The sequence below is a fragment of the Alnus glutinosa genome, chromosome 4, assembly GCF_958979055.1.
Source record: "Alnus glutinosa chromosome 4, dhAlnGlut1.1, whole genome shotgun sequence".
In the NCBI taxonomy this organism is placed as follows: domain Eukaryota; kingdom Viridiplantae; phylum Streptophyta; class Magnoliopsida; order Fagales; family Betulaceae; genus Alnus; species Alnus glutinosa.
In genome coordinates, this window is record NC_084889.1 from 7,398,979 (window position 1) to 7,411,643 (window position 12,665).

At 34.2% G+C, this 12,665-nt stretch overlaps 1 protein-coding gene across 1 annotated transcript; it reads right to left on the bottom strand.

Moving 5' to 3' along the window:
* Positions 1–685: 685 nt before the first annotated feature.
* On the bottom strand, positions 686–5,992 carry LOC133865761 (laccase-14-like). Its single transcript, XM_062302230.1, has 7 exons — positions 5,783–5,992; positions 5,450–5,601; positions 4,376–4,620; positions 2,767–2,892; positions 2,002–2,596; positions 1,318–1,679; positions 686–1,191 (listed from the first exon to the last, which is right to left on the bottom strand). The coding sequence occupies exons 1-7, from the start codon at positions 5,891–5,893 to the stop codon at positions 1,010–1,012; spliced, it is 1,773 nt and encodes a 590-aa protein (XP_062158214.1). The 5' UTR covers positions 5,894–5,992; the 3' UTR covers positions 686–1,009.
* Positions 5,993–12,665: the final 6,673 nt, after the last annotated feature.

Consider the following 12,665-nt stretch of genomic DNA (forward strand, 5'->3'; position numbering starts at 1 on the left):
GAACCCGACGAACCCAGACGAAACCCATCAACCCGATCTTCCATGAGTTGAGCTCCGGTGGCCTGAGACGAGTTCCGGTTGAGCTAGGCGCGGATCCGGCGGAGTCAGAGGTGATTTCCGGTGATTATGAGCAATTTCCGGTGACTAACCAAGGGGTTGATTTTGGTTGATGATTTTTAGTTGAACCCATCTGATTTTGAAGCTTGAATGTGTCTCCCCTGTTTCGGTTATGTGTATCACGGCTAAAGCTATATTTATGGTTGATTTTGGTTGGTTGTTCATGACCGGTTGTTCTTCTAGAATCAGAGAGGGACGGAGAGGGAGAGAGAAAATATTAATAAAAAAAGAGTAAACAGATGAATAGTGAACTGTTAAGGAAAAAACGCCAAGAAGCAAATCTGCTGGAGAAAAAAAAAAAAAAAAAAAAAGTGCAAAAATAGTCAAATTGGACTATTTTGGCTAAAGTAGCAACTCTGTTGGAGATACTCTAAAGTGAGTATGGCCAAGCCGTGATTGTTGGTCGTCTTGCTGAGCTAGCGCCCATCACTAAACTCTCTGAACGCTTGCAATTTCCAATCCCAAATAATGTGGCACGCTAGCGCGACAGTATTCTTTTTCTCTAACAATAAAGGAGAATGAAGAACGCCTTCAAGCAAGAAATAATGTTACATACAAAAATTTATGCTTTTCTCGTCTAATTATGATATCTGTTAATTTATTCCCTTTTCGTAAAGATCTACAGTTGAGATTGAATTTATTCACAGCTTCAACGCTTTATAAATGATTGACGCTGGTTTGTATGGCCATACGAAAAGTACTGCAAACTGTATTCTTTGGTCTTTCAATCAATATATACGAAGGAAACACTAGTAGCGTTTTCCTTTCATAGTACTGGTCTTAAAACCAAGAAACTGTCTGTCAACCTTAAACTAATTAAGTCCTAATTAAGCATAACTAAGAGCAGATAGCACCTCCTTACTGGTATTACTATCAAAATTTAATTCCTTCATTACTCTTTTTTCTGGAACATTGACTGTTGAAGCCCAGACAGTAAATCATCTCCACAAGGAGGCATGTAAGCTGGAGGAGGGCGGAGATTCGTCTCTTCGGTGCCGCCATTCCTTACTATGAAAACTGTGTCCATCCCCCAACTCATGTGCCGGTCAAAATGACAATGCATGTACCAAACCCCTGCAACAGTCATTCATATTTCAGTTATCTCTTTTTTTTTTTTTCTTTTTTTTTTCTCTATTTAATCATTTAATTAATATTCTAATAATATATAAAATTTGATCAATTACTTAATGAATATTATACCTGGATTGTCAGCTCTGAATCTGATGGTAGCCCATCCATCCTTAGGAACTGGAACAGTATTAGCTTCAGGTGGATCAACCAAATTATAAGTTAATGGGTCAGTCACATTGTCGAAGTTTCCAATTCCTGTTCCAACCACATAAAATCTAAACCCATGCAAATGAATTGGATGATTTTCTCCTGAATTCATGATATTAGTCCCCTGAAACGTTATTTCCACGGTTTGGTTATAATCTAGCACCTTCACCCTCGTCCCCTGGTCTGATAGGGTAACATTGTCCGTTAGCAAATCATCTGAGGTAAAATTGAACAATTTTGGTGGTTTGTTTGGAAAATTTTCCTCGAAATATCCGCTTATGTTCCTGCCACAAAAGGTTATGAGAGGATGTTATTTCATAAGATCATACCATGAATCATTAATCATATGCATTGCTATTTTTTCTTTCATATTACTATTATACATAAGAATGTTCGTGTTATATTTTTTTTTTTTTTTTTTTTTAAAAAAAAAATCATCTATTTTAGTTTTGCTATCTACGTGCTCTGAACTTTGGAGTTATTGGAGATGCGTGACTTCCCGATTTGTGCGGTGTTCGCACGGGCACATAACACAAACCAAAGCCACTCATTTAATTAGGTTGCAAGATATAATATTCAAAATTCTGAAGTTAGTGAAATATATACCTGTAATAAGCTTGCAATATATCCAAAGAAGGGTTTGCAAAACTGATGTTGTTTAAGCCGGAAGCAAGCCTATTCCCATCAGGCCCTGCGCACGAGTCATTGGGGCAATGCATCATGTTTATGGAAACTGTTATAAACATTCTGGTGGAGACATCCTGAGGGACGTCTACAGGATGCTCAGGGGATGCCAAGCTCCTTAAACTTGTTGTGTACGCCGATGCGGCACCAACGTCATAAAAACCAGGGATGTTGGTTGGATACACCGGTGACGATGGGGGAGTGTAGTCGCCGGTGTACTGGAATATTGCGCTTGTGATGCTCTTGTCAAAGTCATCTGCCTGTCCATCAAAATAGGGGCTGGCGAGCATGTAATAGTGGCTAAGAGCTTGATTTGCTGTGACCAAAACATCCATTGTCTGTCCTGGGGTTATCATTATGTAAGTTACATGTAAGGGTTTGATGTAGGAACCGTCCCATCCAACAACCGTGAGATTGTGGTCGGCAATGGCGAAGAACATGTCTGTGTTCTGTACAGAGTTCACTATGCGAAGTAGATATGTCTTGCCATAATCAACCGACATACGAAATGTTGTATCTGCAATTCGATCGACACCACCAACACATAATTATTAACTAATTAAACATTTCTTTGATGAATAAATTACACTTTTTGCTAAATCATATGTGGCTCTAGCTATATATATATGATCTCTTCTCATGAAATTGATTACTTGGAATTATGTATTTCTCTATTAATTAATGTACCTTTGGAGCACGGATAAAAATCCCCGGGTTGGCCGTTGATGGCATAGGAATCTGACAATACCGTCAATCCACCTTCACGGAGGGCCTCGTCCATTAACTCCATCACATCTTCTTTGTACCAGGAAGCTGCAATAAAACATGATTATGAGCCAAAAAGTTGGACTAAGATATAAGATGTGTGATTCAATAGGACAATTTCGAATCAAGAAAATGGATCGATGTTGATTAATGTTTAGTGTGATCAAGGTTTACACGTCTTTTTACTAAAAATTTTGTTCTTTATCATAAAATAGAGAAGTTACATTCAACATACACTTGTTGAGACTCCTTAATAAGATTATATCCAGGGACGGAACTAACTAAGATTTTAGGCTTGTGGGGTAAAAAATTAAAAAATGGAGGGCAAAAAATTGATTTTAAAAGAGTTAAATTGGTATTTAAAAAAATAAAAAATAAAAATTGGGGGTATATCCGTATATATATATGTGTGTGAGACACCCCTTCACATTGAATGGTTGCACAAAAAATGTATTACATGAGTGTTAATTCTCACTAATTGGTTCTTATTAAATGAAATTAAGCTTTTATATATGACTTTAACAAACTTGAATTATGACTTGGCTAATGATTTTAGAATAACAACATAAATATGACTAACATTATATTTCCTCCCAATTGAGTTAAAGTGGGGTTTGTGTCAGATATTTTTTATTTAGTTAATGAGCACAATAAAAGAGAAAAAAATGTGATATGTTGCCACCTTATGACATAACTATTGACTGTTTTAATTTTTATTAAATAAAAAATCACAAATTTATGTAAATGGATTAGGGTCTGGTTTTGTGTTTTTTTTTTAAATATTAAAAAATAATAATAATTGTGTCTTTGAGTGGCAATATATCACTTCTCTTTAATAAAAAAAAAAAAAAAAGTTATAATAAGATAAATAAAATAAAATTAATTAGACAGAGTTCACTTTCTTTTTCTTTTTTCTTTTTCTTTCTATATATATATATATATATATATATTAAAGATGGCCCTATCATCTAATCTAAAAGATACGTATTACCTCACTCTTTATTGGGCCAAAATTAAGGAAGTAGAAAAAAAGAGCCCTTACCCTATAATTGCTTTTAATTAATAATGATTACATATTGTAGACGTACGGGGATTGAATGGTGCAAAATGGGGGGCTAGCACTTTTTCTTTTCTATTTTTTTTTTCAAATAAAACATTAAAGAATATTTAAAATGTAAAACACTTACAAAATATATATTTAATACTACTTTTATTTTTATGTAATATTAAAACATTTTTTTAAACTAAAAGTAAAATACACCCTCTAAAAAACAGTAACAAACGAAGTCACATGTATATATCAATTGCATGTGTACGAAATAGAACATGATTATAAATAACTCTAGTAATTATTATTTTTTAGTTTGGGAATGAATATGAAATAATGTTAATATATAGAAGAATTAATTGAACGATATTCAATGCCCGGATCAATATATATAGAAAATCAAACTTAAATGCAAAATGAAGCTACTATTAATCTATCGTGGTAAAGGTATTGGTAATTGAATATGATATATATATTACGTACCAAAAACTAAAACTTGTTCTTCGTCAGGCTTGGGAAATGGATAAGTTGTTCCCTCTGCAGGCAAGATGATGAAGGCGCCATGGACGGTGGCTCTTGTCCAGTCGCTGTGGGCGTGCCAGAATAAAGTTCCTTCTTCTTCACTAAGTAAGACTTGGTAAGTGAAGTTTGTTCCGGCTGGGATGGGGCACTGAGTGATGTACTCCGGTCCATCAAACCATGAATTTCTTGGTTGCTTCACTCCATGCCTTCACCAAATAAGAAAATCAAACATTATCATTTATTTAATACAAGATTCAAACTTCAATAAAATGGGGCGCATCTCTCAATAATTGTCATTGGTATACAATATTTTTAAAAGAGGAATAAGATTCAAACTTCAATAAAATGGGCTCATCTCTCTATAATTGTCATTGGTATATAATATTGTTAAATGGGGAGTGATTCTTATACTCCTTGTGCACAATATGAGCACTTCCAGGGGGTTACACACTGGCTCCACTCCAATATATCTTGTGGGAGTGCACATGTTATGTATTAGGAGTTTTTCTATCATTTCCGAAAGATGAATACTCTCGTACAACTTATTGGAATGAGGTGAGATTGAAAATCGATTAGAAGCATTATAATTATTTATTTGAATTTAAGAGAATTTAGACTGGTGATTATGAGACACCATTGATAGGACCCACTTATCCTATCAAATAGGTCTCATAAATAATATATCGTAATCACCTCACATTTCTTTCATTTACCACTGATTATGATAAGTATCGATTTAAGATGGCATCAAAGCAGATGCCAAGTTCTGAGTTCGAATTCTATTTTTTTTATTTACCTCTTATTTCAATTAAATATTTCACGTGGTAGGGTTCACTTATTGAAAAAGAATTTAAGCATACATGTAAGAAAGAGTGTTAAATGATTAAATTTCGATCTGGCTCCTTAAGTTTTTCAAATAAGATTTGATTTACATCTATTGATAAAAACATCTTTCTTTTTTTTCTTCATTCCATACATAAAAGAGAAAAAAGAAATTCCAAGTTCATTGAGAGAGAGAGAGATTGGGGGTATTACCAGTGAATGGTGACGCCATATGTTCCTTGATTGTATACATTCACATACAGAGTGTCTCCTTTGTGGGCGCGAATCGTCGGTCCCGGAAAACTGTCATTTACCGTCAATGTGCTCTTTGTAGCGCATAGCTTTGTGAAATTGCTTTCCTTGACCTGCAATCGGAAAACCCATGCAGTAGTATTCAGTGACAAACACAAGCATTTATAGCTTCAAACTCACTCAGCTATGGCCTGGGTATCAACGCTAGCTATTTTTTTTTTCTTTATCAAAAAAAAAAAAAAAAGACAAGGAAATTAACGTGATAGTGAAGTAATCAGTACGTTGTATACTTACAACGAAGTCGTGGTAATGGACGTTGCCTTGGGCCATGCAATGGAGTATTTTACTCAGAAGCAAAAACCCCGCCAGCTCCAAGAAAATGTTCATCTTCAACGACACCCCCATTTTCTCTCTGGTTCACCTCGGATCAATAGTATATGAAAGTGCTGTTTATAAGCTGGCCATTTTCGGATGGCGCTTTTGGGAGCTTCTGGTAAGTATTGATTTGCGGTTATAGCTAGAGAGCCGTTTAATTAGCCTGCTTTTCCAGGCACGTTTGATATTTAGGTGGACTTTTTTTTCTTTTTGTTTTTTCCTAGGCTGACATTTAGGTGGACTTGCTGTTATAATACTTAGGTAGAAAATGAAGACGTGGCACTTTCCGGTCACAGCCGTGTTCGAGATCTTTGATATATCCCATTAATGAGAGGACAAAAATTAGTTTTTTTCTTCTTTTTTTTTAATTTTTAATTTTTAATTTTTTTAATTTTTTATTTTTAGATACGAAGAGCGGATCCAATACCAAGACGACTTCTTTCTCAGGAATTGCAGCAAGTACTTTCTTTTCTTTTTTTGTTCCTAAGCTGACATTTAGGTACGTAGACTTGCTGTTATAATACTTAGGTAGAAAATGAAGACGTGGCACTTTCCGGTCACAGCCGAGTTCGAGATCTTTGATACATTCCATTAATGAGGGGACAAAAATTAGTTTTTTTTTTTTTTTTTTAATTATATTATTATTATTATTTTATGTTCTAACCTCATAGGTCATGTTAATTATAAGGACCATCTATTCATCTAACAGTCCGGCATAATAAACCAAAATCATTTTTCTAGTCTTTCAAGTTTGACAGGCAAAATCTCACCCATTCGGCCACGGTATTATAATTAACTAGAATATACCCGCGTTATGCCCGGGTTTTTGTTTTTACAAATTAAAACTGCATCTTGTGATTATGTTTTAAAAGTAATAGATTATATATAAAGTAGTTTAAAAAAAAAAAACTCTTAAAGTTATTTTATTAGCAAAATAAAAATTTAGGAATAAGAATAAAAATACGTAAATGTATATTGTAAATTATCTTGTAAGGAAGAAAAATAAATTACATGTATTCAATTTTTATAGATGTTAATTCAAGAGACCTTTTACATAATATTATAGGAATTCATAAAAACAAAAAACAAAATAGCGCCCTCACATTATTGCAATAACTTGTACTCAATATTTACAAACAGGATAATCTTTATTAAAATGCTACATAAAATTTATCAAGTCTATAAACATAAAATTTAAAAACTTTGTACGAATTAAAACTGTGTCATGTGCTTATATTCAAAAATTAAAAGATCATGTACAACATATATTTAAAAAAAAAAAAATTGAGTTATTTTATTAGAATGCTATATAATTTAAGAAACAAACTAAAAATTTAAGAATAAGAATGAATATATGATATATTGTAAATTATTTAATCTCCTTACTTCGTGGCATGCATGAAGAGTGCAAAGAAACAGTACACAAAGTAGTAACAAACAAAAAAAATACAAAACACTCTTAAAAATATTATTAAAAAAAAGAGAGGAAAAAAAAACTTGTCTTATCACATCAATAATCGATCAACTCAACTTAAAAAACAATTTGTACTTAATTTTGGCGCCAATAAACCAAAAGCAGCATTCAGTAATTAAGCTTCCATGTGGAAAATGGCACGTGGAAGAAATTTATCCACACAAATCATTCCCTTACAAATAAATAAATAAATCTCTCTAAACCCCACCCCCCCTAAAAACAAAAACCAATCTTTCTTAAATCTATGAGAAAAGGCAGTACTACAGAATCTCAAGAGCAAAAAGGCCACGCAGAACAAATATAATTAACGCCCCCTTCATACTGAACAAAAGAAGAAAAGACTTATGTTTCTGTCATTCTGTGGGCAGTATCATACTGAAAAAAGGAAAAAGAAAAAAAGAGACGTTTGTGTTAGGGTATGCGACTCAATCTTGTGCCGTAGGTCCAAGACCCGCGAAGGCGTCGGTGCTCTGCTCCGTTAAGCCAATGCGTAAGTCTATTTGGTTGCTGTACGATTTTCTTTTTGTAAAAAACCTTGACTTATAAAATATTTTGCAGTTAGAGTTTTTAAAGCAACCAACATAATGGTAGAATACAAAAGCACCGAGAGAAATACCCCAAAACACAATTTTAAAAACATATTCAGAGAGAAATACACTATTTAGACAAATAAATAACACAATACAAAAAGAATTTCAAGAAAATATGTAAAACTCAAAAAATTTACTCGGTGTAGAGTGTGAAGAAAAATTGAGAGATACAGAGACAATGACAATATAATATTTGTTCTGTCTTGTTTGAATTCTTATATAAAAAAAGTTAAACAGTTGGCGTTGGACTACGTCTTGAAGATGCAGCAATTATGTACAGGGGCGGAGCCAGGGGGGTCGAGAGGTGGCACACGCCCCCTCTCAACTCTCAAAATTTTTCCTTACCCCTAGCAGATTTTTTCCTAATACATTGGTTGCCCACCTTCAACCACTCGCCAGGGGCATCTTCATTAGAATCATTACGTGGACAAAACATTTCTAACACTAAGAGGACTGAGATTCGGTCTTTTAAGCTTTCAACATTTTTAAGTTTTTAACTTTCTGAAACTTTTAGGTTAACATTTGACTCTTCCAAGAAGATGAACAAAACACACCGTTTCATTAATTTTTTTAACAAAACGGGTTGGGCCGTTGGCGCTTTAGCGTGTTGCGTTGTCTTGAGGTATTGCCGTATTGGGAACTGTTGCATGCGTTGGCAGTTGGCGTGGTAAACGTTTAGCCGACATACTTGGGAGTTGGAAAACTAAAAAAATTTACAGACTTATTACAGTTGTCGGTCACTCATCAGAATTTTGTTTTTTTTTTTTAAAAAAAAAAAAAATTATTCAATGGGGAAAGATAACAAGTCAAGAATTTAACATATCAGCAAATTAAATGACAAAAAGTAGCTTTTTTTTCTTTTCTTTTTTTTTTTCCTGGTGTACGGTAAAAAAGAAAGAGTGAAAAGTTTACCTTTTTCTTTTTTCAAGATTTCTTTTCATTGAATAGTTTTAGGTATGTATCTAAAAAAAAAAAAAAAAAAAAAAAGTTTTAGGTATGTAGTGAGATTTACGTGCTGATTTATTTTTAATTTTATTATTAAATAGTAATAGATTTTCCAATTAAGTTTTATATGTAAATTGTTCTTTTAAATAAGTTGTATATATATATAATATTAATTGTATGAAATATATAATTGTAGTTACTTGAAATTATGGAGAACAACAATAATTTCATTGAGCTTTAATCAATTTTAAAGGAGCTCGTGTTATGGTAGATTTAGCAAATTTGAAATATGACAAATCGTGGAGAATAGACGTGACAAAATAATGTAATAATGAAACTTTTTATATTTATTTAGATTTTGTATTTAACATTTTCTTTTAAAATAATTGTTTATAAATATATATAATTTTTGTTACATATTTTAATTATGAAATATATAATTGTAGTTAGCTGAGATTATGGATAAAAATAATGCTTTTATGGAGCTCCAATCAAATTTTAAATGAGCTCATATTGAGACAGATTTAACAAATTTGCATGTAAATCCTTGTTCAAGAAAAAAAAAATATATATATATATGACTACCATTCTAGCGATATTGACAAAATCTGAAAAGTATATCTACAAAAAAGACATTGTCAACCAATTAACACTACAAAAAAACGGGACATTACTAACGTGCAGAAACTATCACGTTACTGAACTTACTAACGTCAAATAAAATATACACGTTACAATATATTTTAGTGGCGTGCAAAAATTAGCACGATACTGTATAGTAACGCATAATTCATCCACATTACAATATAGTAACGTGTTAAACAATATTTGTTACTATTTAGTAACGTGCAAACATTTGCTTGTTACTAAAATGTATTTCGGATTTATTTTTTTTAACAGTTTATATAAATTCCAAATTATACTAACGTGGTGTAGTATGCACGTTAGAAGATTAGTAATGTGAGAATCTTACACGTTCCAATTATTGTAACGCCTAGGTTTTCCACGTTGCTATATAATGTGGGAAAACTTGCACGTTATATGTAGTAACGTGCGCCACATTTGGTCGTAACTATAATTGTAACGTGTAAATTTGCACGTTACTATAATTGTGACGTGCAAATTTGCAGGTTACCATGATTGTAACGTGTAAACTTGCACGTTACTATAATTGTAACGTAAATTTGCAGGTTACCATAATTGTAACGTGCAAATTTGTACGTTACCATAATTGGAACATGCTTTCTTTACCCGTTGATATATAGTAACCTGTAAGTACAACACATTCTAATTGTTAAAGTGCATAGGATCGGTATAAGATATAATTGGATAAGTATAGTGTCCAAGTGCGTAAGATTGATCGGTGTACAACGTATAATGTCTAAGTACAATGTCGAAGTGCATAGGATTGGTATAGAAGGTATAATGTGTAACTATAATGTCCAAGTACATAAAATAGGCAATGAAGCTTCATCAACAAAGGGAACACGTGCGAGAAGCAACCAATTTGCACGTTACGTACTATACAGTTTGAAGGACTTGCTTGTACGAGTTGAGAATCAGTTGTCCAGTTATGAGGTCGAGACTAACCCTAGAGGCTCGTGTACATGGGAGGGATTTATTGGGATATGTTGGACTCCCAAAATAGTTTGCCGGCTCTATCTCGGGAATCAGAAGAGGCAATGAAGCTTCATCAGCAGAGGGAACACGTGCAAGAAGCAGCCAATTTGCACGTTACTATACAGTTTGAAGGACTTACTTGTACGAGTTGAGAATTAGCTGTCCAGTTGTGAGGTCGAGACTAACCCTAGAGGCTCGTGTACATGGGAGGGATTTATTGGGATATGTTGGACTCCCAAAATAGTTTGCCGCCTCTATCTCGGGAATCAGAAGAGGCAATGAAGCTTCATCAACAGAGGGAACACGTGCGAGAAGCAACCAATTTGCACGTTACGTACTATACAGTTTGAAGGACTTGCTTGTACGAGTTGAGAATCAGTTGTCCAGTTATGAGGTCGAGACTAACCCTAGAGGCTCGTGTACATGGGAGGGATTTATTGGGATATGTTGGACTCCCAAAATAGTTTGCCGGCTCTATCTCGGGAATCAGAAGAGGCAATGAAGCTTCATCAGCAGAGGGAACACGTGCAAGAAGCAGCCAATTTGCACGTTACTATACAGTTTGAAGGACTTACTTGTACGAGTTGAGAATTAGCTGTCCAGTTGTGAGGTCGAGACTAACCCTAGAGGCTCGTGTACATGGGAGGGATTTATTGGGATATGTTGGACTCCCAAAATAGTTTGCCGCCTCTATCTCGGGAATCAGAAGAGGCAATGAAGCTTCATCAGCAGAGGGAACATGTGCGAGAAGCAGCCAATTTGCACGTTACTATACAGTTTGAAGGACTTGCTTGTACGAGTTGAGAATCAATTGTCAAGTTGTGAGGTTGAGACTAATCCTAGAGGCTCGTGTACATGGGAGGGATTTATTGGGATATGTTGGACTCCCAAAATAGTTTGCCGGCTCTATCTCGGGAATCAGAAGAGGCAATGAAGCTTCATCAATAGAGGGAACACATGCAAAAAGCAGCAAAGACAACCTTATTAACCTTTCTCAATGTAGAATATGACATGATGCTTTATGTTAGGTAGACTATGCCCCTTAGCAATGTTCCAAAAAACCAGATTTTACAAACGTGCATAAATTAACACGCTATTGAACTTATTAACGTTATATCAATTTACACGTTACTAAATACAATAATAACTTGCAATATTTGAATGATACTATATAGTAACACGTAGTTATCCCACGTTACAATATATTATACGTTACTATTTAGTAACGTGAAAATTGATTTAGTATTGTGGTTATTTACCATGCCACTCTTGTTTCCACGTACCAAAATTCATGATTTATAAACCCTTATCGTTAGTTTGGATGCAAGTAGAAAACGTTTTTTACTTGCTACGGTGTTTGCCTTTTCAAATAAAAAATAATATTTTACCTAATATAATTCAAGAACAAATCATATGTTTTTTTTTAAGAAAAAACAAATTATATTATGTTCATTTTTTCATAATTTAATCTCACAAAGTCGAACTTCAAATACTATTTATATTAACAAAAAGCAATCAAATACAACGTACGTAAATCAAAACACAATCAACGTTAACAAAAAGCAATCAAACTAACGGGAAATCAAAACACAAGCTACAATAACAAAAAACAAACAACCTCGAGTTAGTACTAGTTACTTTCTAATAAAGTGAAATTATGAATACAACTATGAAAAATTACGAATAGAACTATTCAGGATGAGTAGCTCCATCCTCATGACCAACTGTATCAACCTGAACTGCAACACCTACGAATGATAAAAACAAACAAAGTTAGCAAACAACATGATAAAATCATGTCAATAAAAAGTGCATTAAACAAAGTGGAGAATGTAAACAAACGTTGATGATGTATAATACCGGGAGCGCTACCCACAGACGAATCCACAAGCTGGCTAGGTGCATCACCTGTGACAGGTACGATGACATGTTGTTCAGCTGCGTGCGCGGATGTGGACGTGGTCATCATCGATGTCAAGCTACTCCAACGAGACTCCCACTCAGCCTTCTCTTTTGCCCACGCCTCCTCGCGCATTGACATCATAGACGGGAGCTCAAAAACACGCGCCTCTAGTGATACGGCGAGGTTGACTGCTCGATTTATTTCTTCCTGCAATGACTCAACAGAGGGATTGTAAACCTGTGACCGTGCCTGTGTCGGGGTATAGTATTT

Coding starts and splice junctions, on each gene's coding strand:
- LOC133865761 (XM_062302230.1), bottom strand. CDS start 5,893: ATGGGGGTGTCGTTGAAGATGAACATTTTCTTGGAGCTGGCGGGGTTT. Junction 2,597..2,766: donor TTTTTATCCGTGCTCCAAAG/GTACATTAATTA, acceptor ATCGAATTGCAG/ATACAACATTTCGTATGTCG. Junction 1,192..1,317: donor ATTCAGAGCTGACAATCCAG/GTATAATATTCA, acceptor TGACTGTTGCAG/GGGTTTGGTACATGCATTGT.